Genomic DNA, 26,168 nt, shown 5'->3' with positions numbered 1-26,168 from the left:
ACCTTTCTTGCTTTATTATTGTTTTCCTGGAATAACTTCACAGATTTGCACTTACTGTATTCAGGATCTGGGTATGAGGCCCATGACCTGTAAGTATTTTATATTATTTATTATGTAGGTATATTATTGGACACGCTGTTTACGTCGTTATCCAACGAAATATGAATATAGAGCGCCGACTTCAGAACTATGTACTAAACTACATTTATTTAAATTATTTTTTACTTTGTAGTGACATAGAAGGCGGATCTGAGGTCGGATTTTTTTTGTATTTTTTTTTAAGAATTCACATTGTTTATTAATAAAGTAAAACATATATTCAGTTATTTACACATACTTTTATTCAGTTCTATCTTAAACTCAACGCCAAACAATCATTTTATAAACAGCCAGTAATACAGATTATACAAACAAAAAGGTTTCTGACAATATCTATAAACCACCCAAATTAATATACTGTTACAGTTACAGTTGCTCATAATTATATGTAAAAACAATCATTTTTTTATCGTTTAGTGTTTTTGTCAATGTAATTGTTCATTGAGAGGATATCCCAAATCGTGAATCTCCTTACATTGTGCCGTGATATTAGGGCGCCATATTTGTTTACTAAATGACTCAATTACTCTGGGATAGACAATATATTACTAACTCTTATGTATGTTTGAAATTCTCTATATTTACTGTTCAAAAAAGAGCAATAAGGTCAATATACAGTCTGCGGCGTGGTGAGTCCCTAAGAGACAGTTTTCCACTATTAATATATTGACGGTGCATAGTCAATACATTTATGAAAATATTATGTTTGTAAGAAAACACACTGATATGTTTGAAAAAAATAGTAACCACCATAACTTTAATACCAGAAATAGAAATAAATTAGCAATTCCTAAACATAGATTATGTAAGGTGGCTAGATCTTTTATGGGCAACTTTATTCGCTACTACAATAAAATACCCGACCACATTTTGAATCTCACAGAAAAAAAGTTCAAACATGTCGTTAAACTAACGCTATGTAAAAAAGCGTACTATAACAACACAACTGTCTGACAAAACGGTGTGGTCTGAATTAGCTCCAGCTCCACATGTACCATTACGTTAAGTTAACATTGTCAAAAACATTTTTTTTTAAATATGTGTGTTATGGAGTTTCTTTCGCCGCTTCTTCTCCATAACGAAACACCTTTTGAAGTGGTGGTAGTTGTATTTACATTCAAAAAGTGCTCTGTAAAGAACCTATTTTGAATAAAAAAAAATGATTTGATTTGATTTAATCTTAACCTAAGGATAAGGGAGAGGAGATCTATGTAATAGGCAATAAATTTACACCTTAAATAGAGTATAATACACACACTATTTTCGTAGGTTTCCAAGCTAGTTTGATTACGTTTATTTATGATCGCTTATATATATATAGCAAATATATAATGTGGAACGATTTACAACATTTTGATATCACTACCATGTTTAATAATTGCTTCTTCGTAATTTTTAAATTTATTCAACTATATGTTGAAATATCCAAGGAAGATATTTGTAAACTTTACTGTAAACGCCGGCAAAATTTTCCGTGCCACAATGTATATGTCCGAAGCTGACGACGCCAACGAGTTCCATAAGTTTTCCGTTTGCTCTTTGCAGGGGACCTCCGGAGTCTCTATTACACGTGTCTTTACCGTTCACCCCTCCCGCGCATATCTGGCCATCCCACAATTGTAATCGTCGAACAATCCTCTTGTACGGTGCCTCGCAATTCTAGAAAACGATCGAAATGTTGTTACATATTTCAAGCATCTCAATCAGCATTTATCTAGTCGAACGAAAGTCGAAAAAGAGTATAAATATTTTAAAATAATCATGAAGTACATACATTAATGCAAAGTGAATTAAGTCGCTACTGGATATGAAGGTAGGTTCCCCTGTGGTTCGACTCCGGCGGCACCACCGCCACACCTATTTCTGTCTAATAACAGCAGTGTTAAGCGCTGCTATATTCTGATTTAAAGGCTTTGGTAAGGGAGACATACTTTTCGAAGGCATTCCAGTTTGGTCCTCAGGGGTAGCGACGCATCTGTGGCCGACCTCAGGTAGGACTCTAATCTTATCTGATGTTCATGGGCGGCAGTAGTCACTTACCATCCGAGTATACACTCGCCTGCTACACTTATATTATAAATAAATAATAGTTTAAAAAAACTAACAAAATACACTTTTTATAGAAAATCCAACTAAAAAATAGAAAATATTTTTTATTGTAAAAAAAGCGTGGGGTGCATGGTGTCAATAGTTATAAATATTTTATTGATAGATATTGAGTACAAGGATTATCATTTTGATAATATCTTAAAAAGCACCCCACGCTTTTTTTACAATAAAAAATATTTTTATTATTTTAAATGTTTAAAATATTGAATTGTCATCGGTCCTTAATAAGTATGCCAAATTTCAAGTTAATCCGACGTTTTGAAGGGGGTTAAAATCATGTTCAAAGATTCCGTTACATACTAACATACCAACATACATACGTCTGAAGCTAATAAAAGCGTATTAAAAAGCAGCAGTAAGTTTAATGTAGACTTGGAAACTGCTTTGTTGGATTTCAAACGCTTTCGTTTTACGTCAGTCAAACACATGCTTTAGATTTGAGCCTCCATCAAATCTAAAGCATGTGTTTTAATAAAATAAAATTATATTCGTTTTTCAATTTTGTCAACTCGCAAATATGTCTACATAAAGTATATACCTGGTACGACACGTAAGGCAGAGTGACTGCAAGTTTGACGTTGCTCATTCTCTGGGTTGCGCTGGCTCCCCATCCGGCGGTAAACAGATCCACCTGGTCTAGTGGCGCTTCCGTGAAGTCAATCGAAGGCAGGCATATTGGCCGAATAAAGGCTGCAAATCCGTACATTTTTAAATACCACAGTTTCATTTCAAAAAGATCGGTTCAAATCAAAATTGAACTAAGAATATCAGTTTGCTGTTGATATTCTTTGTTAAACAAGTATAACAAACTATTTTACGGATACTAATATATATACCGATGTTAGAATTTGGCCACACCTATAGTAGGGGAGCGAGCCCACGGTGCTAAATGTGTACAAACTCGAGCGTCATTGGGACCTATACGATTGGGTAGATTAGACGTTAGAATGAAGAAAAGGTTATATGATATTTGTTGATTCAGCGGGGGGCTTTCTTATTCTGACAGTTTAAAAAACAAAAAAGTATGAGAATGTATGAAGAATATTTTCCTAAAAAATAGCCTTTTCCTTTAGTTTGTGATACATCATGACTTCCCAGAGATTCATGCTAATAAGTGACACTGTCAGATAGCATAATAATACAGGGGATTGTGCAAACTCCCTGACATAGAAAGCTTATTTATGTTTAGGATATTAGGACACTCCACAGGGTGTAAGGTATTTCCCATATCTTTGTTTGTTGTTTGTTGTTTGTCGCGCTCGAGAAAATCCCGAAATTGAAGAGAAAACCCTCTTGGGCTACGTATATATAAAAAATAGGTAATGTTTCACTGTTTAACATAAATCCCGCAAAGTTCTACCGAAGATCACACCTTAGAGGAATTTAAACCTGATCTATGATATTTTCTTCAAGCGAATAAAAAAATCATATCGCAAAATTTACCTGTGTATTCGACTACTCGGTCGAGTCTGATGAGTGCAATGTCATGTCTCCGTAGTAGAGTAAGGGGTTTGTACTCGGGGTGTGGTATCGTCGTCTCAATAGGTACGATTACTTCACCATCAGTGCAGTCGGTACCACCACCCTCGACCTCCACGCAGTCTGGACCGGATTTACTGGTGTCGTATTCGCCTAGTCTTACGTTGACCCTGAAAATTATCTCATAAGGTATATTCTTATGCTATTTTGTATTCTCTTAAAGAAATTACTGTGACATTCTAGAATATAGCTGGTGCCAGATCCCTTTACATAATAAAACATCATAATTATTATTTGAATACTAAGTACGAGAAAGACATTTTTCAGAGAGGCACTCTTCAGAGCAACAATGATCTGCAGTTATATTCGTAGTAATTAGTTCCTTTGATTTTTTTTATTTATGGATTATAACAATACTCACGGTATACCAATATTCAAGATTTCCCCAACGACGCAATGGGCCGCAGTCACAACGTACCGTCCGCTGATAAGGGCGCCGCCGCAATGAAGGCTTATCGTTTCATTCTTCGTATACTCTATGGCTGCCAGCCACGGATACTGGTCAATGGCTGTTGTCTCGCCGTCTATGTTATATCAACAGTTTAATTTGAAGCTCATTTAAAATTAGCAATATCGTACTAAAACTATGTTTTTATAATAAAGCAGTAGCAAAGGAAAATGCGACTTACTAAAGAGGACTGCGCTAGAACGCTTCGAATAAATATATCTCTCTTATCACACCCTTCAATCTGGAACACACCAGCACTTAGGACTGCTGGTATTAGGCAAATATTAGTGGGTGCCGTTCATCTTACCAGGACGCACTGTCATATTTTTGAGAACGGGACGAACCCTTTAATAAGTCTGTATTTAAATGTCCCATTATTATGTAATGTGTATATTAGGAGCCAATCGTGTCGAGAGCAGACTCTAAAGTGGCGAAATAATGAAAAGAGGGAGGACAATATACTGCACTGCAGTACGACTCTAATTCCCTACTCCCGACTCTAATTCACGACTCTAAGTTTCTAGAAACAGGTACTCCCTATACGATCATTGGGTACATATGAGCATAAACCCTGGTAGTGGATACAAGGAAGAGTGTAATGATGGCTTCAACCAAGTCTCTGAAATTAAAATTGCATGAATGTGCTCGGTAATATATTCTCTATTACTGCAAAATGATTTGGAAAACTTTGGGCTTGGGCATTCATGTGACAAATATTTAGATAACTGCTACGACGCGAAAAAATCGAATGAGAGTATTCTTTTATTCGCAGTAATTATAAGAGTCAGCTGAATAATTAGCCGATAAATATGATACACACTCACTATCTGACATAAACTATATTACGAATAAATTTATATGTATACGTATGTGTAAATTGTACATAATATTTTAAAGGTGGTAGAACCCTTTGCGGTTCGACTCCGGCGGCACCACCGCCACACCTATTTCTACCTAGTAACAGCAGTGTTGGCGCTGCTGTGTTCCGTTTCGAAGGGTCCTCAGGGGTAGCAGCGCATCTGTGGCCGACCTCAGGTAGGAATATGTAATCCTATCTTGGATTGATTACAGATGTCCACGGGCGGCAGTAGCCACTTACCATCAGGTGGATTGCATGCTCTTCTGCGACTCCTATATTATAAAAAAATATATATTATTTATTAAATCTAAACACAGGCAATAAAAATGTAAGCACGTTCCCGGTACACATCCTTATTTTTTTTTTTTTGGTTACGAGGGGGAAACCTTCAAAAGGTATCCAGTGTCGTGGGAGCGACGTAGGGTTATGTGGGATTCTTACCGCACTAAAACCCCCCCGGGTGCCGTCCTCGGCGCTGCGTAGAGGGCTCCGGGATCTCCAAAGGAACGCAACCGGAGCCCTCTTAGCGCGTTGCCCCGTCGGGCTCCGCCCAGGTGAGCTTGGCGCTCGCCACACCGTCTGGTGCGTACGACGGTATGCGACCACACATACCGCCGTCCTTCTCGGGGCCGCTGGCTGGGCGGTTCGAGCTCCCACTCTTGCCACCCGCAACCCCGGAAGCCCCCTTTTAGTCGCCTCTTACGACAGGCAGGGGATACCGTAGCCCTATTCTGGTCCCGAAACTACAGGGACACAGCGCCGGGGGCCTTTACGTACGCCCGATACATCATCCAAACGTTAACTGTACAAATTGTCGTAATAACCGTCTTAAATATACTTAGTTTTAGTTTAATTAAAAAATTGCATGCCCAATGGGTAACTACAGAGAAATGTTAAACCGTCCAAAAACCTTGTAAACCTGTATTATGCAATAAATACTGATTACTGATTACTTGACAAAGCGAATCAATAATACCGTCATTAAATTTTATATTGACATTCAACAATATAAATATAATATTAATAAAAAAGAGTTTACTTTTAAACGCGCATAATAAAGTAAAATGTGATAAAAAAACAAACTTATTAATGGAGAAAGTCATAAAATCAAACGAGTTTTCGGTTGACAATAGACAATTTTATTGGTTTTCTATAATTATGGTACACTATTATTCAAGTACATATGTTAATTACTAGATGGCGTGAACCATAGGGTGAACTATTATTTTGATATTAAAAACATATTCTAGCAGAAAGACCAATATGTCACACATTATGAGAAAAATATGCAGATAACATACAATACATGTCGCAGTCTTAAAGTCTGTCAGGTGGTCGTCAATGATTGTTGCGTCGCCATCTGTGTGTTATATCAACAGTTTAATTTGAAGCTCATCTAAAATCAATATCGTACTAAAACTATGTTTTATAATATAGACATAGCAGAGGAAATGAGACTAACTAAAGAGGTCTGAGCTGGAACGTTTCGATAAATATGTCTCTCTCACCAGACCCTTCAAACCGGAACACTTAGCACTGCTGGTATTAGCCATTAGGCAAATATTAGTGGGTGCCGTTCATCTCACCACGACGCGATATCGTATTGTGATTGTTATGTATTGTGCTTATAAGTACAACAATAATCACTTACTGGTAATCCTGTTGCTACTGCCATCTTTTCCACAACATTCTGTGCTCGGGTCAGGTGGAAAAGCAGTCGAGACGCATTTGTTTCTTGTAGTTGGCGGTTTTGGTGTACTGCAGCACACGCTGGAGGCATCTGGACCTTCGCACCTGTAATGGAACCCAACCACCCCAGTGGGTAATTGGGTTGTAGACACTGATTGATAATCAATACAAATTATAGGTTTTCTTATAGTTCTATAAATAAAATCCTACTATTGAATCATATACAGTAAGGTTGTATTTATAATAATGAAATAAATAAACTATATTTTTCGCTTGTTATCACGTGATCCCAAACATGGTATGACGTCAGTACCCACTAAGCATACCGACGTTTGGTTGTCATTATTTGTCACCCACAGTTGCGCTACGATCGGGTGGTCTGTACCATTAGTATGAGTTTTTTTCCTTTTTTTAGAAACATGATTGTTTTTGTATTTGTTTACGTATTTCCCCTACATTACCAATCAGTTCTGATACAGTCCGCTAGGGGCGCTGATTGGAAATGTATGGGCAAATACGTAAACAAATACAGAAACAGTCATTTTTGTAAAAACACATACTAAGGGCATTGACGTCAATCGCACGCCATTACAGATAACGTTTCGGCGTATTAAAAATACGATTTTAAATTTAGTAAATTATTTTTTTACGTGTTTACAGATGTACTGCTATCAATTAAAATATATTTCTATAAAATGTCTACACTTGTATTACAACGAAACGTGCCTAGCGGCTTGTGTATCATGACCGATCATTACAGTGATACTTCATGGGATGCGATTTGCCGGTGGATAACCGCTATAGTTAGGCCATTACAAACGTGCGACCTGAGTCATAAATCGACGTCAAAGGAATGAGACAATATCGCACAACTCGTTATCAATGAAGTACAAACGACGCAGTCGTAACTAACTATATTAATTTAAGAATAACATTTAATATATTGTTTGTTTTAAAAGCAGGGATTAGAACGTAACATCCTAAAAATATATTGCATTATTTCCTTAACCTTTCCTTGATTTACCTGCTATTGACTATCAACAAATCTCTTTGTTGTTACACAAAACACTAGAAGTGCGAGCGGGAGTTCCGATATGCCTATAATTTTGAGCGAGAGATCTAATAAAAATGATTTATAGCTCAGTTCGCACGTTCGTAATGGCTCAACTATAGTGGTTGAATTAGTACTCGTCCAGTTTTATTAAGTATGGTATGGTGTATCCAAGGGAATGTTACCGTAAACTTTGCAAACGTTGTCTTGTAGAATCAAGAAGTGGTTCGCTAATCATGCGGAGGAGGTGAGGGCACGACGTCACTGCTTTGCAGATGCCCACAGAGCCGTCCGGTGTACGGCAACTTGGCGACGGGCAACACACCTAGAACATTTATTAATATATCAATATTTCCGTACATTTTTTTTTACACATAACTATATATACGTGTCCGGTCGGAGTACTCCGTTGTGAACAAAGAACCTTAATCTTCTTTGAAAAATTGCAATAATGCAAAAATATAATCATGAGTGGTTGGCGTTGTTCCTAAACTCCTGATTTCCAGCAGCTGGGTAACCGACGGTAATCTTTTCAACTGTAGGTTATACTTTATTATTCGCGCATAGCATGTTCCAGCATCCTTCCTTACGCTTTGGCACCTTAAAAATTAAACTACATATAATACAAGGTTAAATTAAATACTCTTATAGAATGTAGTCGTTCTTACACGTAATCGTAATTTTCTTAATATTAGTTCACTTTTGTAACACAAAACGGCACTTATTGAGCATCACAATGTTTATAGTAGGTTAATATAAAATTAATAAAAAAAAGGGTAGAAGATTTTTTTCTTTTTTTCTCCCGTTTACAACACTTGGCACGATGTATACTGCACAGCCTTCCGAGCAACGTTCGCATACGGTCCGGGCTGAAAATCAGTTGCCGAGATCCAATCTCGGTTTTTTTCTGAGCTCCGGAACCTTTTTCACAGACTTTAGCTGCAACACTCGATTATGTATTTTGTTTGTTTTTGTTTTTTAATTTACTTTATTATTTTCAGGTTTTTTTTTTTATATTTTGTGTAATTTTATTTCTTAAGAAAATTTAGTCAATAATTTCATAATTAAGTTTGTGTTTCCATATGTGTATTTTTGGATTTCATTGTTTATTGTGTGTTATAATTTGTTGTTGTTGCTTAAGTTCTTGAAATAAATAATCTATCTATCTATCTACTCCTATGTATGCATTTTGAAGGTGGTGGAACCCTTTGTGGTTCGTCTCCAGCGGCATGACATCTGTTTGTGCCTAATAGCAACAGTGTAAAACGCTGCTTTGGTCCGGTTGGAAGAGCGTGGTAAGGGAGTAGTCACCAGAGATATCGACTCATCTATGGCCGAACTCAGATAGGATTACACATGTCCATGGGCGGCAGCAGCCACTTAAGTACATCACGTGGATTGCTTTTATTTTAAAAAATGTTAGGAACGTTAATGTATGGTGTTAAAATTATGCTTTGCATCTCAGTCGTGTAACCTGTGTTGTGGCCGTTTGAGAGGCCTCAGACTTACCTTTTGAGTGGATCCATTCCACCCACAATGCGCTTGCCGAAGTATAGCAGTGTCCTCTGTCGTCGGGTTTTGCTGTCGTGTCGCCATGGAGTCGCACTTGAAGATATCGACGCAACTTTCCTTAACCCCATTTTTGATCGGGCACTCAGTTTCTGGAATTGATATATTACATAGTTTCATGTTCATTACCACCTTAAATTGACTTCCGAATTTCATGAATGCCAATTGAATTGAGTATGGGTTAAATCTGGCAACTAAAGTTAACACTCGTATTATATTACATTATATTATAGAACAAAAAAAATTTTTTTTTGCTTCTTTTCATGAGCGTGTTTTCAAATATTTAAAAATAAATAGGCCAGTAAAAAAAGTCGCATAATTTTCGCATTATATTTTATGGAGTAAAAACAGCAAAAAAAAAAGTTTTCGGAGAAATGTAGCGATTTGCTATATTATGCTGACTTGGTTGGAGTGCTAACTAAATTATAGGTTGTTTATATTTATTATAATAATTATTTTAAGACGGTTTCATTTAGTTTCCTTTGTTTGTGTCTTGTTTTTTTTAAATATTTTGCAAATAGTACAATTGCACGCAGACCGTTAGATGGTAAGTGGTTACTGCTAAGAATAGCGATATAAATAAAATTAGAATCCTACGTGAGGCCGGCCCCAAATGCGGTGCTGCCCCTGAGAAGTAAGTTGGAACGCCTCAGTCAAGTATGTTTCCCTTACCACGCCCTTCAAACCGGAAAACAGCAGCGCTTAACACTGCTGTTATTAGGCAGAAATAGATGTGGTGGTGGTGCCGCCGGAGTCGAACCACATAGTTGGTGTACCACCTTGGAACTGTTATAGATATAAATATGAAAAAAAAAACTTACGCGCAGCCACGAAGCACGAGTAGGAAACCAACAGCACCGATATAATCAGTTTAGGCGTCATGTTTTATGACCCACGCGGGCGGCGCGGTGGAAGAGCGACAACGAATCCGCGCACCCTGACGTGCTGGCATATTTATATCATGTGTCGATTTTTTGTGCGGTAGGCATTCGAACCAAAATTTGATAACCTTTTTGAGGAAGTGTCAGTTAATTATTAAACTGTTTAATGAATAATTCCGTTATAGTAGTAGTCATAGGTAAGTAAAATTAGCCAAATAGGTCCAGCCGTTCTAGAGTTTTAACGAGACTAACGAACAGCAATTGATTTTTATGTATGTAGATTAATACAATTTAATTGCCCAACTTTGTAAAAAATGTGTTAAGAAAAATGAAAAAAAAAATTACGACACCCTTGCGTATGCTAAAAGAAATATTATCAGGAAAGAAATTATCCTGCGCAGTCGGTAAATGGTTGAACAAATATTGTAATGTGTATTTGGGATATTAAATAGATAGACTGTTTCGTAGAATAAATATATTTAATCAAAACTTATTTCTATAATTAAACCTAATATCGTATGCTAATAACTTGTATATATTATAAAGTCAATATTATCCTCATTCTATTTAAAACAAACACATGATGCGCTTCCACAACAGGAAGGACCGATAAATAATTTGGTAGGTGGGTTTTACCCCCGAACGGAGACTATATCGCGCGGTGAGAGAAATTTTGTATAACAACAACAACAACATATACTCTTTATTTGTACATCAAATATAACAAACATATACAACATTAATTGTATGAGATAAACATAAAAAAAAGCGGTCTTATCGCTTAGGAGCGATTTCTTCCAGGCAACCTTTGGGAATGAGTTAAAGATATATGAGATCGTGATAAAAGGTAGGGTGTACACATACAGAAAGAAAGTATATACATAAATATATAACAGACATGTCTTTTATAAAATGACGTATCAGAAGTAAATCTATGTTAGCATATATCTCCAAAACCACGGGTATGACTAATGCGGTTTTCAGTGATGGATTTTGATTTAATTGGTGCATGTTCTTAGATAAGTGTTACGGTAACAACTCACCGATACTATAAAGATTTGCTTGTGCTTGATAAGAGACGCAAGAAAATCCGTCGAAGGCTGCCATCAATAATTTAAATTCAACATAAATATAAATAGGAGTATAAATAAAATATCTCCAAATTATTCACGTTATTATAAAACTACAATAGTTCATTTAAAGGCAGCCCTCAAAATATGTGCAACTAGGTAGTTGAATGTTACTGTCACATCTTCAAAAACCGAATAGGTACGTAGAGAAGTGCTATGAGGAGTAATACTCTTTTTATAATATAGGAGTAGCAGACGAGCATGCAGTCCACCCGATGGTTAGTGGCTACTGCCGCCCATGGACATCTGTAATCAACCCCAGATAGGATTAGATATTCCTACCTGAGGTCTGAAAAGTCTGTCTCCCTTACTACACCCTTCAAAGTAGGTTAGGTAACGTTATTAGGTAGAAATAGGTGTGGTGGTGGTGCCGCCGAACCACCTTATAATTTTCTTTTTTCAAACGTGCGACTCTGTGACAGATCTAATCAACTTATATGAAAGCTTTTTACGTTAATTATATCTCGTCACATAAATTATTTAATTCGGGGGTATTTAAATTATTTTATACTTTTCAATTACATTTTAACCTTCGTGGTTGTTTCAAAATTTTAATTTTCACTATATTTTTTTATGATTCAATAGACTAAGATGTCAATGAGTTATAATTTAAACGCAATTAATTATTCCAGCAAAGTATTTTATTAAACTTCAATGATATATACATACTCGTATACCGACATACACTTATACAATGAATTAAGATATAATATTGTTATATATTAACGACGTCATTCTTCTAAGAATCGATAAGCTGTTCTCGACTTTTATCATTACTATATTATTGTTATACACGACCACCGTAAAAAGCCTGGTCCCAATTCGGCTGCCAGTGATTGCTATTGGACTAAGGCCCTTTTGCAGGCTAAAGCATAAGTTACGTTATGTGCACAAGGAACTTTGTCAGATCCAGTTAGAACTTTAACGAATTTTAAGTTTTGCTCTTCAATCCTAGGCTATCTAAATTAACAGCCATAACTAATGTTCGAGTCTCTCAAGTAACTACGAGTATGTGATCTCTGATCCATGTGAGATATGCATGAACTTTTGTGTAAACACCAGGTACTCCTTCCTCGCCGCACCTACTTGGCCCATAGCTGACGATACCCACTAGTTCCATAAACCCATATATGGACTTCTTCATCAGAGGTCCGCCGGAGTCTCCCGCGCAAACATCTTTTCTATTAACACCGCCCGCGCAAAACCGACCGTCTTTAATTTCTATTTTGATATTCGCGTACACTTCCTTGCATTCCTGGAATATTCGTAAAGCTATACAATGACATATTTAATTTAAGAAATTCAAGTGTTCATGTATTAGGGTTCAATAGATAGAGCCCTGTGTCTGGCGGACAGACAGCGCGGAGGCTTAGTAAGAGGATTGTGTTTTTACCCCTTGGGTACGGAACCCTATATTATATTTAGCGTTGGTAGAAACTATCGCAGTTCGCGTGCACCACACACCACGTCAATTGAGTATCCTAAATTTTAATTTCTGCACAGTCACCTAAAGCTTCTCATACATGAGTTACGGCGGAAGCAACGAATCCGTTATGAATTTGAGGTGCGACGGGTACTACGGTTTATTTAACCGTCCGAATTCTAAATGATGCACTCCAATCTAGGATTACCACTTAAAATATATTAAAAAAATCCTTAATAGGTCATCTAACCTGCTGAGGTACGTATTGCAGGTCAGTGTAAAATTTGACCTCAGTGGAACTATTTATGCTGTTAGATCCCCATCCAGCTACATAAAACGTATCGTTAACCGGTAATGTCTTCGTGAAATCAACGGACGGCAAGCATATCGGTCGAATGAAGTCTGTAAAAAATAAATATAAATAAGCTAGAATATTTAACAATAATGAGAAAAGTTTTTCGTAAGTCCAATGGTTAGAGAGCGACAATTTTAGATGGTCGGTTGTCATTCTAATACCACTGTTTCCACATTTTGTCCATGCCTATATATTAGTAGGTATATATTGTTCCACTTGCCGGGCACTGCCGTGTCCCCAGATGTTGTAGAGCTGAGTTCTTCACACTTTTTTGTCTGTCGCTATATATTTTTTTGTTTTGATTATACCCTCTTTCTTTTGTCTTGATAATCATTTCAAGAAAATTCTTTACCTGCTGGATTGGATATGTTTTCATAAAAAGGATTTCCGTACTCCCTGCTCTTGGCTATGCATGTAGATCGGTAACCGCAATAATATTCTACGATCAACAACTAGGAATATGCCGTTTCGAGTCTGCTGGATTTTGACCTGTCGCTTTAAACGATGTCCAAGGAAATGTAATGATAGTCTAGACGAAAATACCAAAAGTGAATGAAACATTTCGACAGAGATCTAACCTGTATAATTGACAATTCGGTCAAGTCTGATGAGAGCAATATCGTGCGAAGAGCGATAACGATGTGTAACGTTGTAATCGGGATGGGATATGATATCTTGTACAGGTACAATCACTTCGCCGTCAGTGCAGTCATCATGTTCGCCGAATTTGGTATGTACGCAGTCTCTGCCCGGATTACTGATATTGTAATCGCCTAGACGTACGTTTTTTCTGAAAATGATTTTTTAATGTCATTTTCTTGATCTAAATATAGTAAAATAATAACAATAAATGATCAGTTTTGAAGGGACAGACACTGCGCCCCAAAAAAAAGCGCATTACATTTGAATGATTGCAGAAATATATAGAATAAGAAGGACAGCCTCATCTAAATCTGACTACCTTACCACGCCGTTGCAATTAGAACATAGCAGCTCTCAACAGAGCTGTGGTGAGGCAGTTCATCCGCAGTGAAGTGAAAACGGTGATTTTTTTGGTTATAAACTCAACAAGTAGTAAATTATTCGAACTTATTGATGATGACTGAGCCTGAGCGAAGCGTAGAAATGATGTTCTTAGAGCGCGTAGAAGAAATACTAACAGTGTCCAAGTGCCATTTTTCGACATAACACAGTGAGCAGCGGTCAACACATATCTCCCGGAAATGAGGGAGCCACCGCATCTTACTCTGCTGACACCATTTCTTTCGTACTCAAGAGCGGCAGTCCACGGATACTCGTCTATAGGACTTGCTGAACCACCTGAAACATTATATTATAAGCATTCATTTCATTACCCTTATTAGTTTGAATGTGATGTTCGTATGTGTGTTGTGATGATGGAGAAAGTTTGTGGTCTTTGTGGTTCAATTCCCTTGGCACCACCGCCACACCTATTTCGATGCTGTGTTCTGGTTTTAACGGTGTGGTAAGGAGGATATACTTTTCCGAGGACTTCCAGCTTGGTCCTCAGGGGTGGCGGCGCATCTGTGGCCGACGTCAGGTAGGAATATGTAATTCTATCTGGGGTTGATTACAGATGTCCATAGGCACTCTAAACATATTATCATAACATGTTATTTTGTTTAATAAAGGTTAGATGCAAGAAATTACCAATAATCCTCGAATGCCCTGTGGAGCTTTGGAGGCCACAGCATCGTGACGCAGGGTCCGGAGGTTCAGAGGACATCCGACACGGGCCCTCCACAAAGTGTGGCATCTCAATGTTAGGTCTTGAATCTTGATTCGATGTACATCTAAAATTTTATTATTTTATTTAGTAATTTTTTGTACATATTAATACAAAAGTGATAGAAATAAAGTACAAAGGATTGCTTATTTAATAGTTTTTAGTTCATTGCTGAGGGTTATTTTTTTCGAGCGTGTGTTTGTTTGTATGTTTTCTCATTCTTTGTCATGCGTTACAAGCCAATTGGCTTCGCGGCTTTTTACATATCGATATCTTGACTTCGTTCAACGCCATTTATTATCAAAATAAATAAAAAAAAACATTTTGAAAAAAGTGGAGTTGGCTGATTTGCGGATTAAGGTATCGATATGAGGTGTCGTTGGAATCATCTAAATTGTAGGAGTAACATAGTCGATAGGGACTGGTTTATGTTTTTTTAATAATTGCTAGCTGTAACACTAATATGTATTGTACGAAGATTTTGGCAAAACCTGAGGTAATTGCGTTTAAGCAATAAGAATTGGGTTCCTCAAGAGAAGCATTGACTGTTATTTTCTTATTTATTAAAAACAATGTAAGGAGTACCTGACTCTGACTTCTTATCTACAGAGGTTCTACCTGAAGCCAATCAAAAATGCGTTCTCTTTCCCCAGGATTAAGATATTCGTATCATATGTAACTTAGCCGGTATTGAGGTCGTTTTACCAAAATGCTTCGGGCTAGAAATGCTTTGAAAAAATAAGGTACAATTTTGTTATCGGTACCTCTCCGGTTATGCTACTTAGTTGGTACGTGTGAAAGTGGTAGAGGCCGCGCCAAACTACTAGTCCGCTCTAAATATAGAAACGAGTCGCGACGCAACAACAAATTATAGGTATACGGACTATATGCTTGTAGTTGTGTTCGACCGGATTGGCTCTCTGACTAAACTTGCGCGCAACAACTTCAGAGCAGACTAAAAGTTTAGCTCGGACTATACCTTTCCGGCTGAACCACACTGGATCTAACTACTTTTGAAATGATTGTTGGTCATATCCTTATACGGTTCATCATCATCATCATCAACCCATTACTGTCCCACTGCTGGGCACGGGTCTCCTCTCAGAATGAGAAGGATTAGGCCATAGTCCACCGCGCTGGCCAAGTGCGTATTGGTAGACTTCACATACCCTTAAGATTTTTTTTTTTATAAATCTCTCAGGTATGCAGGTTTCCTTACGATGTTTTCCTTCACCGTTTAAGCAAGTGATAATTAATTTCTACTACGCACATTAATTTGAAAATCAGAGGTGCGTGCCCTGGGATTTGAACCTCGGACCCCTCGATCGAGAGGTCGCGTTTCTTAACCACTAGGCTATCACTGCTTTTTCTTAACCACTAGGCTATCACTGCTTATACGGTTGCCACTATGAAATTTACGAATTATCAGAATATAAACTATATTATTACCTGGGGTCTGTAGGAGATGTGCAATTTTCATTCGGCTTTGTATAAGACTCATCAGCGCAGCAGAACTGGAAGGTTTAATTCAGTTTGTATTCACAAATTTCAGTTATTAATATCAATTCATTACTATCCCACATGCTGGGCATTTTTTGTGGGTTTTCTCTTAGAATGAGAGGGATTCGATCTTGGTCTCAGTCGTAATACAGTCGCGCAGACTGGTGACTGCGACTGTCAAAATATTATACAAATAAGGAAAAAAGGCTTTCGCGTAAAAAAAAGTCTCTGATAGAAATTTGGTTCAAGAAAGGTCTGCTGGTCACAACGAATGCCATTAGAAAGTCTCATTTGCCGCAAACACCAAACCTCTTCAAACGCACAAACGTATGGTCGCTTCTCAAGCGCTTGCGGCTTTTCTTTAATTTGCTGACAAACCAACTCTATTGCTTCGCCTACAAGCGCTTCCCAACTTACACAAACCAAGTCAAATGCTCTATCCACATGTTTGAATTTATAATATAGGAGTAGCAGAAGAGCATACGGTCCACCTGATGGTAAGTGGCTACTGCCGCCCATGGACATCTCTAATCAACCCCAGATAGGATTAGATATTCCTACCTGAGGCCACAAATGAGCCGCTACCCCTGAGGACTAAGCTGGAACGCCTCGGAAAAGGCTCTCCCTTACCACACTCTTCAAACCGGAACACAGCAGCGCCTAACACTGCTGTTATTACGTAGAAATAGGTGTGGCGGTGGTGCCGCCGGAGTCGAACCACAAAGGGTACTTTCTGCCACCTTCAAAATTCGTCCTTGAATTTGTAATGGTTGGGGTTTGGAAAACATGCAGATTCTGTATTTAGTTTCTTACCATACACGGTCCGCATTGTGTCTCCTCTGTGAGGATTTTATGTGAGCTGTAACAGTTAGGTCGTTTTCGGCATACCCCCAGTCTGCCATCTTGTGTTTTACATTTAGTATCTGAAATAAGGCGTAAAATAAAAAATATAATATTACATTATATATAAAATCAAGCCTTGATAGAACAGTAACTTATATATTGCATATCACTGAAAAATATCGATTTTCTTTTTGATATACGAAAGTCATACCGACCTCGTCGTCATCGTCATCCCATTATTGCCCACTGCTGGGCAAGTGTCTTCTCATATAGTGAAAGGGGTTAGGACATAGTCTATATGGGCGCAAATCAGTATCTTATGTTTATATTATAACATTTAATGTTTAAAATAATTATTTATGGGTGTAAATCTGTATCTTACGTTTATATTATAATATTTAATGTTTAAAATAATTATTCGTAATTACAATACTGTTATTGATCTAACCTCAATGTCTCTTAGACATTGCACTGATTCTTTCGACTGATTTTAAAACATTGATTTTGTAATTTATTTTTAATAATTCATATTGTTGCAAACCTTCAAAGTAAAAATCAATTAGATTATTATGACTCCAATTTTATTGTTTTATAAACAAAACTTAGTTTAATTTGCATCCTACTAGTAGCGCCCTCTTTTGGCGATTTATGAAAACTTGTAAGGAATGTTTGCGTGTTGTAACGCGCTTGTTTATTAAAACCTTCGATCACTAATAAGAACTAGATACACAATCCCATACAAAAATGAACTTAAAAAGTGGCGTCAAATTGACGCTAAAAACAAAGAAAAAAAAAATTGACGACCGTGATTTGTCACTTGGACAAGGAATTAGTGGAGACGAACTGTCATTACTTTTAATATTTTTATTAGGTCGAAGTAATTAATTTTAATGAACATAATAATAATTTATCAATGAAAGTAAGTAATATGCAGTCACAATTTATTATAATAAAAATATAATAAGTTTAAAATTAAAATATAACCAAATACAAGTAATTTAATTAAAAAATCAACAAGCTGTTTACGCCGTTATCCAACGAAATATATTGCCCACGACTAAATAAATATGTAGTAAACCAACATTTATTTAAATTATTTTTACCTGACTGCCAAGGAAGGGTTATGTTTTTCGCGCGTATCTTGTATGTTTGTCTTTATTTATTTGATCGGATCTAACAAACGGCTGGATGAATGTCGACAATTAAGGTGTCATTATATTCGTCTCAATGACCCGAGTGTCCTTAGATAGGTGTTAGAAAAAAAAAATCAATTTGGCGGATTTTTGGCGCGAAATAGTAATATTTCAAAAAAATTAACCGAACCTATCGAGTATGATATCAAATGAAAGGAAATTAAACGGAGATTATAAAAACATATAATTTGTATATACAGGGTGAATTTTTAAAACGGGCCTTCAGGGCCAAATCCGAAACTATAAGGATTAGCGAAAAATGCTGAAAGGAGTTACGAGGCCGATTTTGATAAAAACTAAAACTGCATCATTACTTTTTTAAAATAACTTTTTCCCTAGCCGGGAATCGAACGAGTTCGTTTTGAAAAAAAATACACCGTCTATATTATTCCACTATCTGATAGTGTTGCTTATAAGGATCAAAATCTGGGAAGTAGTGATAAATGACAAACTAAAGGAAAAGCCTCAATTTAAAAAAAATACATATTTTTTATATTAATTTGGCAGTTAAGTTTCCCCCATTCATCAAATTTAACATTTCGGGTATTAACAATTTTTTGGCTCAATGTTTCAAATCATTCGAAATGGACGTTTTGTTCTTCAAGAATTTATATTTTTATGTCCTACTTAGTTAAGGTTACTTTTAGGACCATTATAATAGATTTAACTTGCTATGGGCGGAGTTTCGTTTAATACAGATGTAAAATTGACAATTTGCGAGAATGTCTTTTTCGAGTCAAATCCGAGTGATAACTAAACAAAGAGATATAGAAAATTATACTTACTGTTGAAACGTACTAGTTATAAACAACAAACAATAACAATTTACTATTTAATCACTTATCTATTTTTATTAAAAAAATAAATCCTAAAAACGGTGGTAATTTACTTGCCAAACTATTACTTTCTCATACTAAGCCGTATGTCACGGTTATAACATCGAATTATTAGTTGATTAACCAACAAATTCTTCAATGGTATGACTTACGTATGTTTCTAAAGAATTACACATAAATCATTTGTTATGTATAACCCTTGAGGATTAGTATAGCAATGTATGGAAAAATATGTATTTTCATCGAAATTTTCCTCTTCCTTTGATTTGTCTCATAACATTACTTCCCAGAATTTGATCCTTATAAGCGACACTATCAGATAGTGGAATAATATAGAGGATGTATTTTTTTTAAATGAACTCGTTCGATTCCCGGCTAGGGAAAAATATATTTTAAAAAACTAATGATGCAGTTTTAGTTTTTATCAAAGTCGGCCTCGTAACTCCTTTCAGCATTTTTCGCTAATCCTTATAGTTTCGGATTTGGCCCTGAAGGCCCGTTTTAAAAATTCACCCTGTATATAAAATAGCAAGGTGATTGACTGATTGACTGACTAAATGATTTTTTCATTTTTCAGAAATCAACGTACAGCCAAAACCGCTTAATTTAGAGTTCTGAAATTTTGCACATGGGTTCGCTATATAGCGTAAATAAGTACTAAGAAAGGCCTTTTGGAAATTCTACCCCTAAGAGGGTAAAACAGGGGATGACAGTTTTTTTCAAATCCTTTAATTTTGAAGCAACTACTGTAAAATTTAGTATTTGGCTTTCTAGATAGCAATAAAGACACACCTATTTATCCCTTTCCGAAAAATCAACCCCATAGAGGGCAAAATAAGGGTTAAAAGTTAATTTGAACAACCGTCAATTTTGACGCAAACACTATGAAATTTGGTATCTGGCTTGTTGGATAAAAATAATGAAATTCTACCCCTAACGATATTAAATAATTACTAGAACTTTGAATTACTGAAGTTATATATTCTATAAATCGTAAATGGTGGATGTTTTTCCGAAATAGTAACACGTTTTAAAAAAAGTTAACCAAAACTATGGAGTGGGGTATCAAAATAAAGGAAATTAAAAGGTGATTACACACATATTATATAATATATACATGTGTATAACACATCGAGGTGACTGTCTGACTAAATGCGTAAGTTGCTGCGCCAGACACCAACGTAAAGGGAAACCGCGGATCTTTAGCGTGCTTGAATTTTACACATAGGTTCTTTATATAGCGTAAATGAGCCCTACGAAGATAAAATAGGATAATATTGTTTGAACATCTTTTGTTTTTGAAGCAGATACCTATTATAAAACTTTTTTTTGGCTTTCTTGCTAAAAAATGATGAAACGCCTATTTCACTGTTTTTGAAAATTCTACTTCAGCCTTTATAGTGCAGTCGGGTTTTTGATTATTTTATTTAAATTACTTGCTTACTTTGTAATGACAGAAATCCGTTGTATATTTCTTCTTAAATTTAGAGTTTTTTCCAACACCTATCTAAGGACATTTGGATATTTGAGACGAATATAATGACACCTTAACTGTCGAAATTCACCCAGCCGTATGTTAGATCCGAGGGAATAAAATGCAGTGCAGCTAAAGTCCGCTTATAAAGATACATACAAGATACGTGCAAAAAACATAACCCTTCCTTGGCAGTCGAGTAAAAATAAAAATATGGAATCAACAGGATGCCATTAATTCCCTTGAATAAAGTGAGTTTATTGGAAAACAGTCTTTTCGATGGATTTTTATTTTTTTTCCTTATCTTTTTTGGTTATGTTAAGCAATCTTATTTTAGTGTATCTTTCGACAATAGACTTTATTATAATAATTCTATGACAATTGTCGCGGCAGTTGGATGAAAAGACATCATAAAATATATTAAATAATAATTTACTTAATAATTTCATTTCACTCATTTACTATTTACTCATTGTCTATGTTTAATTATTATACAAAACAAATATTTTTATATAACAAAAAAAAGAAAAAAAAATAATTAAATTAAAGAAAAAAATATAAAACAATAGCGTCTCCATTCAAGTTAGAACAGAGTCACCATGTAACCCGAACAAATCAAGTGGGCTTGCAATAGTAAGAATTGTACGTTTAGTAACAGACTTTACAATTTAAATGGTTTATACATTCTGTTGATTTTTGTTGATAATTTTTAAAACTTAAAAATAAATTATTTACGAACGAAATAGCAGTATTTATAATTGAGTGATAGCAATTACCTACTTATAATAATAATACTTACCGAAAATACGATATTCCATCATTTGTTAGCGTACTAGACGTGTGATTTTTGCAGTTTTGAACGAGCACTGAGGCATGTTTATTCTCCGAACGTTCAAACACTACTAACCTAAAAGCGCACCCAAATGTCTATTTGGGCGCTCTTTTCGTCGCGCCATTTTTTTGTCGCTGATTGTGTATCTAGTTCTTATTAGTGATCGAAGATTAAAACACATATAATTTGTGTAAGATAAATTATTTGGAGTAACATAAAATTCATTATTAATTTTTATTATGTCAATTTTGATTGTCAATGTGGAATTAATATTTAGATTAAAATATGGACGATTTCCGGTAGTACTTCAAAACACTTTGTTAGTCATACCAAATAAATTATGTAAATTATAATAATATTAAAATACTTATTCTCGTATTTTTAAAACAATATTTTCAATATAATGTTATTTTATTAACAGTTAAATTTATTGTGAATCACGTCACTTGTTAATCTTGTTATAACAAAACAAGTGATGTGAGGTAGTTCTTATGCTGTTTGTCACTCGAGTAGTATTTAAGTCCACGCGCTGGTAGAGCGTGGTACATTCCCATTTAATCAGTCGTGTAAGCCGTTACTCTGCCCGAATTGTAAATAAAAGTGAATAAAAGTGATTCTCATATTAAAGTAGTTTCGTTCAGTTTATTAATAAAGTGCGGTATTGGGATATCGTCGACATCTACCACGTTGGCCAATTAGGAATTGATAGACATCATACAAAGATGAGAACATTTTTTTAAGGACTCACAGACTTGTGTTGGTCCTTCACATTTTAAGTTAGTGTTACATTTTCTAATACGCCCATAACTTTAAATAGCAAAGCGGCCTTGGATTTCGGTGATTTGGATGAACCTCGGACCGTCCGAATGAGAGGCCGAGTTTCTAACCATTTAGCCCTGTATATTCAGTTTACCCTAATGGTACCATTTCCAAAGAAATGATATGTATGTTGTAGGGAAAAAGCAAACAATTATTAATGTTCATCGGTAGGTATGTTTAAAACCGACACATTGGGTTTTTTGGGAACTTGTTATTATAATAATATTTCAAATATTACCAACAGGAAAATTATAAGCGATATAATATTGTCACATAATAATAAATCAACATTGAAAAAGTAATTATGTCATACGCTTATAATAATTATTATAATAATTAATGATAATAATTATTAATGAGGCAGCAAAGTGTGCTTTGGTTTAGTTGGTAAATTAATATTCAATTGAAGGTGGTAGAACCCTCTGTGGTTCAACTCCGGCGGCACCACCGCCATATCTATTTCTGCTTAACAACAGTATCGGTAGCGCTGCTATGTTCTGGTTTTAAGGTATGTAGTTTAGGTAGGTTTGAAGGATGTATGGAAAGGGAGGCATTCCAGCATTGTCCTCAGGGGTAGCGGCGCATTTCTGACCTCAGGTAGGTATAAAATCTTATCTTGGGTTGATCACAGATGTACGTGGGCGGCAGTAGCCACTTAACTTTAGATGGACTGCATGCTCGACAATTGCGGACTGCTTTTAGTCCGATCAAATTAGACCAAAAAATAAAAGTGAAGGGACTTTTATTCACATGAAGCTAAAAATGAGTAAAATTGTTCAGAACATAATTAAAAATAACATTTCGAGTTTCCTCAGTATTTGAACGTTGTGAATCTTACGAAAAAAAATCTCTACTTGTTTTAATTCCATTGCTTTTATTATTTCCAACCCTTTCTAATATATGTTATTTATGTAATAATTCAAACCAAACAAAATCACAACAGACACGTGGAATAGATCTGGGGAAACGACGTTTAAAACCCGCTAAGTAAACTACCTCAGTGGTAGCGTGGAAAGGTGTGCATAATATGATGTTAACAACTTTTTGAACTGTAATATCTCAGAGGGTGACAGTTAGGAAAAAAGTATTGACACCATTTTATAGATAATCTATACTAATATTATAAAGAGGTAAAGTTTGTAAACTTTATTGTTTGTTTGTTTTTAAAGGCTAATCTGAAATACTGAACCAATGATGAAAATTCTTTCACAATCAGAAAGCTACACTATTTAGGAGTAATATTTATTTTTATTTATTTATTTATTGAACACCAACATAATGTACACTAAACATATTACCAAACCGTGAAATAATTAGAGAAAATAGGTGAGTGCCATTACAGTTACAGGTGAAGACTGCATGCTATATAAAGAAGCGAGTATATACAATTATAAGGGTGAAGTGAACACGTACATTTGTAGATAATATTTTTTAAATATTTTTTTTTTTAGACTAATTTTAAACTATTTCTGAACTTGCAAATGTCATGCGTAAAAATGTCAATATCTGTACGTTTAGAAACTTCCCGGAATTCGCGAACCATTCTGTTAAGAGGTGCATTCTGACCAAGATTTGAATAACAATGAGTGTCTTCGAAAATATAAAATCTTGACGCTCTGGGTAGTTTACACGGAATAGAAAAGTTTAGCTGTGAAACAAGTTCCGGGGCATCAAGCAGTCCATTTGCAAGCTTATAAAGAAACAATAGGTCCAGCATTCGTCTTCGATTCAGTAGCGATGTCATATTAAAATGTTTCAGCCGATCTGTATAGCTCTGAATAGTTTGATATAGGTTTTATTTTTATTATGATTGAACAAAAAGCGGGCGAAGCCGCGGGTACTGCTAGTTTTATGATAAAACTTATTATTCCGGTAAAAATCGCGAAAAATCCATGTGTTTCATCTTTGGCCTACAGTATTTTTTTTGGAAGTAGCTACCCAAATGATAAGGATTTTTTCAAATGTTTTTTTTTTATTACGTTTGGAACAATTTAACTCATTCTATGTCAACCATCTGCCTCCGCAGAATTTTTGAGTTCTTCCGCCACATTGCTAGGAGAAGAGGCGAAAACTTAGAAAAACTTCTGGTTACCGGAAAGTCTGACCAAATCCGCACAAATCTCTTCACCATTATACATAATGCTCTACACATGGCTGAGAATAGAGGCAGACGGCGAGAAAATATCAAAAGAAATTTAGTAGTAGAGACCATGACCCTCAGTAGGACCTCAGTGAGGAAAACGAAGTGAGGAGGACCTCAATTTCAGCTTGATGTGAATTAATGTACTTTAGAATGTCTATATCGACCTCACTATAATTATATTATATTAAAAAAACTTACTTTTTTTCCAAGGTCCTGATTTATCCGGTTGGCCTCTTGTGTCATCAAATATGGTGAAGTATGCAGTCGTCGCGATTGCTCCTAAAATTACTACGACCACCACAGTAACCACGATTAGTATCACTATTCTCCGTGATACATTTTTGCAAATCGCCATTATAATTCAGTATGAAAATGCGTGATCAATATTTAATGTGAACATGATATATAGTATTTAATATGACAACGTCGACGCTTATCCGCGTGTGTATTCCGGTGGAAGAACCTACACTCATGTGACACACGTAACTTATTGTCAGGTGTAAATTTATTGTTTAATTGTGTTCTCGATAAGGCATGAATTTGGGCGGAATATGTTATGTCCGCGTATTTGTCAAAAGGCATTTCATAAAATGCCTAAATATAAATTACGGTTTGATATATGTAGTTGTCCTATTCTATTTAAATAAATATATTGTACTAATGTAGATACGTGATACATGCTCGATGTTAAAAACTTGAAAGTGTTTGAATCATCTTTTACACTGATTTCTCTATTTACATAATTTATATCTATGTTATGTAATAAATAAATTCTACCTATGAACATACTAACTTCGAGTATCTACTGATTTAGGTATTATATTTATTTTTTTATTATTTTATACTCAAATCCATATTTTTCTGCTTAGCTGGTTCACTGGTGAGAAATCTTTCTAGTATTAAGTCTTGACTTATTTACCAAAATTTAAGATACTCGTATGATAAAGTTTAAAATAAATAAATAAATGAGCCGAAATTTAAATCCGTCGCTTTTATCCGCATTAGAATAGCATTGTGTTGCTGGGTTTCCCCATATTCTGGGACATGGAGGTGTGCCCAAATACGGATGTTAATCGGTCAAGTGCGAGTCATACACAGAAATGTGCCAGAGCATCTACGAAATATATAATGTATGGAATTTAATAAAAATAATAATCTTGTTATGCTCAATACAGTAGGTTCAATATATAGCTTAATATTAAAACGAATCGATATAATAATGTAACATCGATTGGAATTTAAGATTTAGTATGGGAATGTATATTATCGCGTAAAACTGCGATAGTATAGTATGATAAGTATTGTATTGTTTTTTATTCATTAATTTATTGCATCACCTCTACAATAGACAATGTCACAAAAGGGCAAACTTAATGATTGATGGCATTTTTTTCAGTTAACCCTAGGCTTTATACCAGTCAAGTCTTAAAAATAGGCATTTTCCTTAGTGGAGGGCGTAGGTATTCTTTTTATAATATTAAAGAAACAAACGAGCTTGCAGTCCACCTCATGGTAAGAGGCTACTGCCCCCCTTGTACAACTGTAATCAACCCCAGATTAGTTGTTACCAAATTAGGGAATATCTTCAGTGCGGAAACCGCCGTTTAGGTTGGGGAAATTAAAAATACT

The 26,168-nt window shown here is 35.6% G+C and overlaps 2 protein-coding genes across 4 annotated transcripts in view; one reads left to right on the top strand and one right to left on the bottom strand.

The window, feature by feature from the left end:
* Nucleotides 1-26,168, top strand: part of mim (missing-in-metastasis) — a 286,624-nt gene that overhangs the window by 185,050 nt on the left and 75,406 nt on the right. The window lies entirely within an intron of this gene.
* On the bottom strand, nucleotides 319-26,057 carry LOC140755227 (phenoloxidase-activating enzyme-like). 3 transcript variants are annotated; one of them, XM_073090452.1, is made up of 8 exons: nucleotides 13,048-13,184; nucleotides 9,304-9,455; nucleotides 7,980-8,119; nucleotides 6,706-6,848; nucleotides 4,109-4,271; nucleotides 3,652-3,857; nucleotides 2,747-2,898; nucleotides 319-1,758 (listed from the first exon to the last, which is right to left on the bottom strand). In XM_073090452.1, exons 2-8 carry the CDS (start codon nucleotides 9,388-9,390, stop codon nucleotides 1,501-1,503), a joined length of 1,149 nt encoding a protein of 382 aa, XP_072946553.1. In that variant the 5' UTR covers nucleotides 9,391-9,455; nucleotides 13,048-13,184; the 3' UTR covers nucleotides 319-1,500. The 3 variants fall into 3 exon arrangements, with proteins under 3 accessions (XP_072946553.1, XP_072946551.1, XP_072946552.1); XM_073090450.1 differs by lacking the exon at nucleotides 13,048-13,184 and adding an exon at nucleotides 10,185-10,741; XM_073090451.1 differs by lacking the exons at nucleotides 319-1,758; nucleotides 2,747-2,898; nucleotides 3,652-3,857; ... (2 more) ...; nucleotides 7,980-8,119; nucleotides 9,304-9,455 and adding exons at nucleotides 11,547-12,629; nucleotides 13,731-13,942; nucleotides 14,313-14,472; ... (2 more) ...; nucleotides 17,213-17,322; nucleotides 24,738-26,057 and having other exon boundaries at nucleotides 13,048-13,199.

The sequence above is a fragment of the Epargyreus clarus genome, unplaced genomic scaffold (genome assembly GCF_041222505.1).
Source record: "Epargyreus clarus isolate Ecla_fem2 unplaced genomic scaffold, WU_Ecla_fem_2.2 ptg000032l, whole genome shotgun sequence".
NCBI classification, from domain to species: Eukaryota; Metazoa; Arthropoda; class Insecta; order Lepidoptera; family Hesperiidae; genus Epargyreus; species Epargyreus clarus.
Note: the sequence above shows the minus strand (reverse complement) of the source record. Positions and strands in the feature narration are given on the sequence as shown.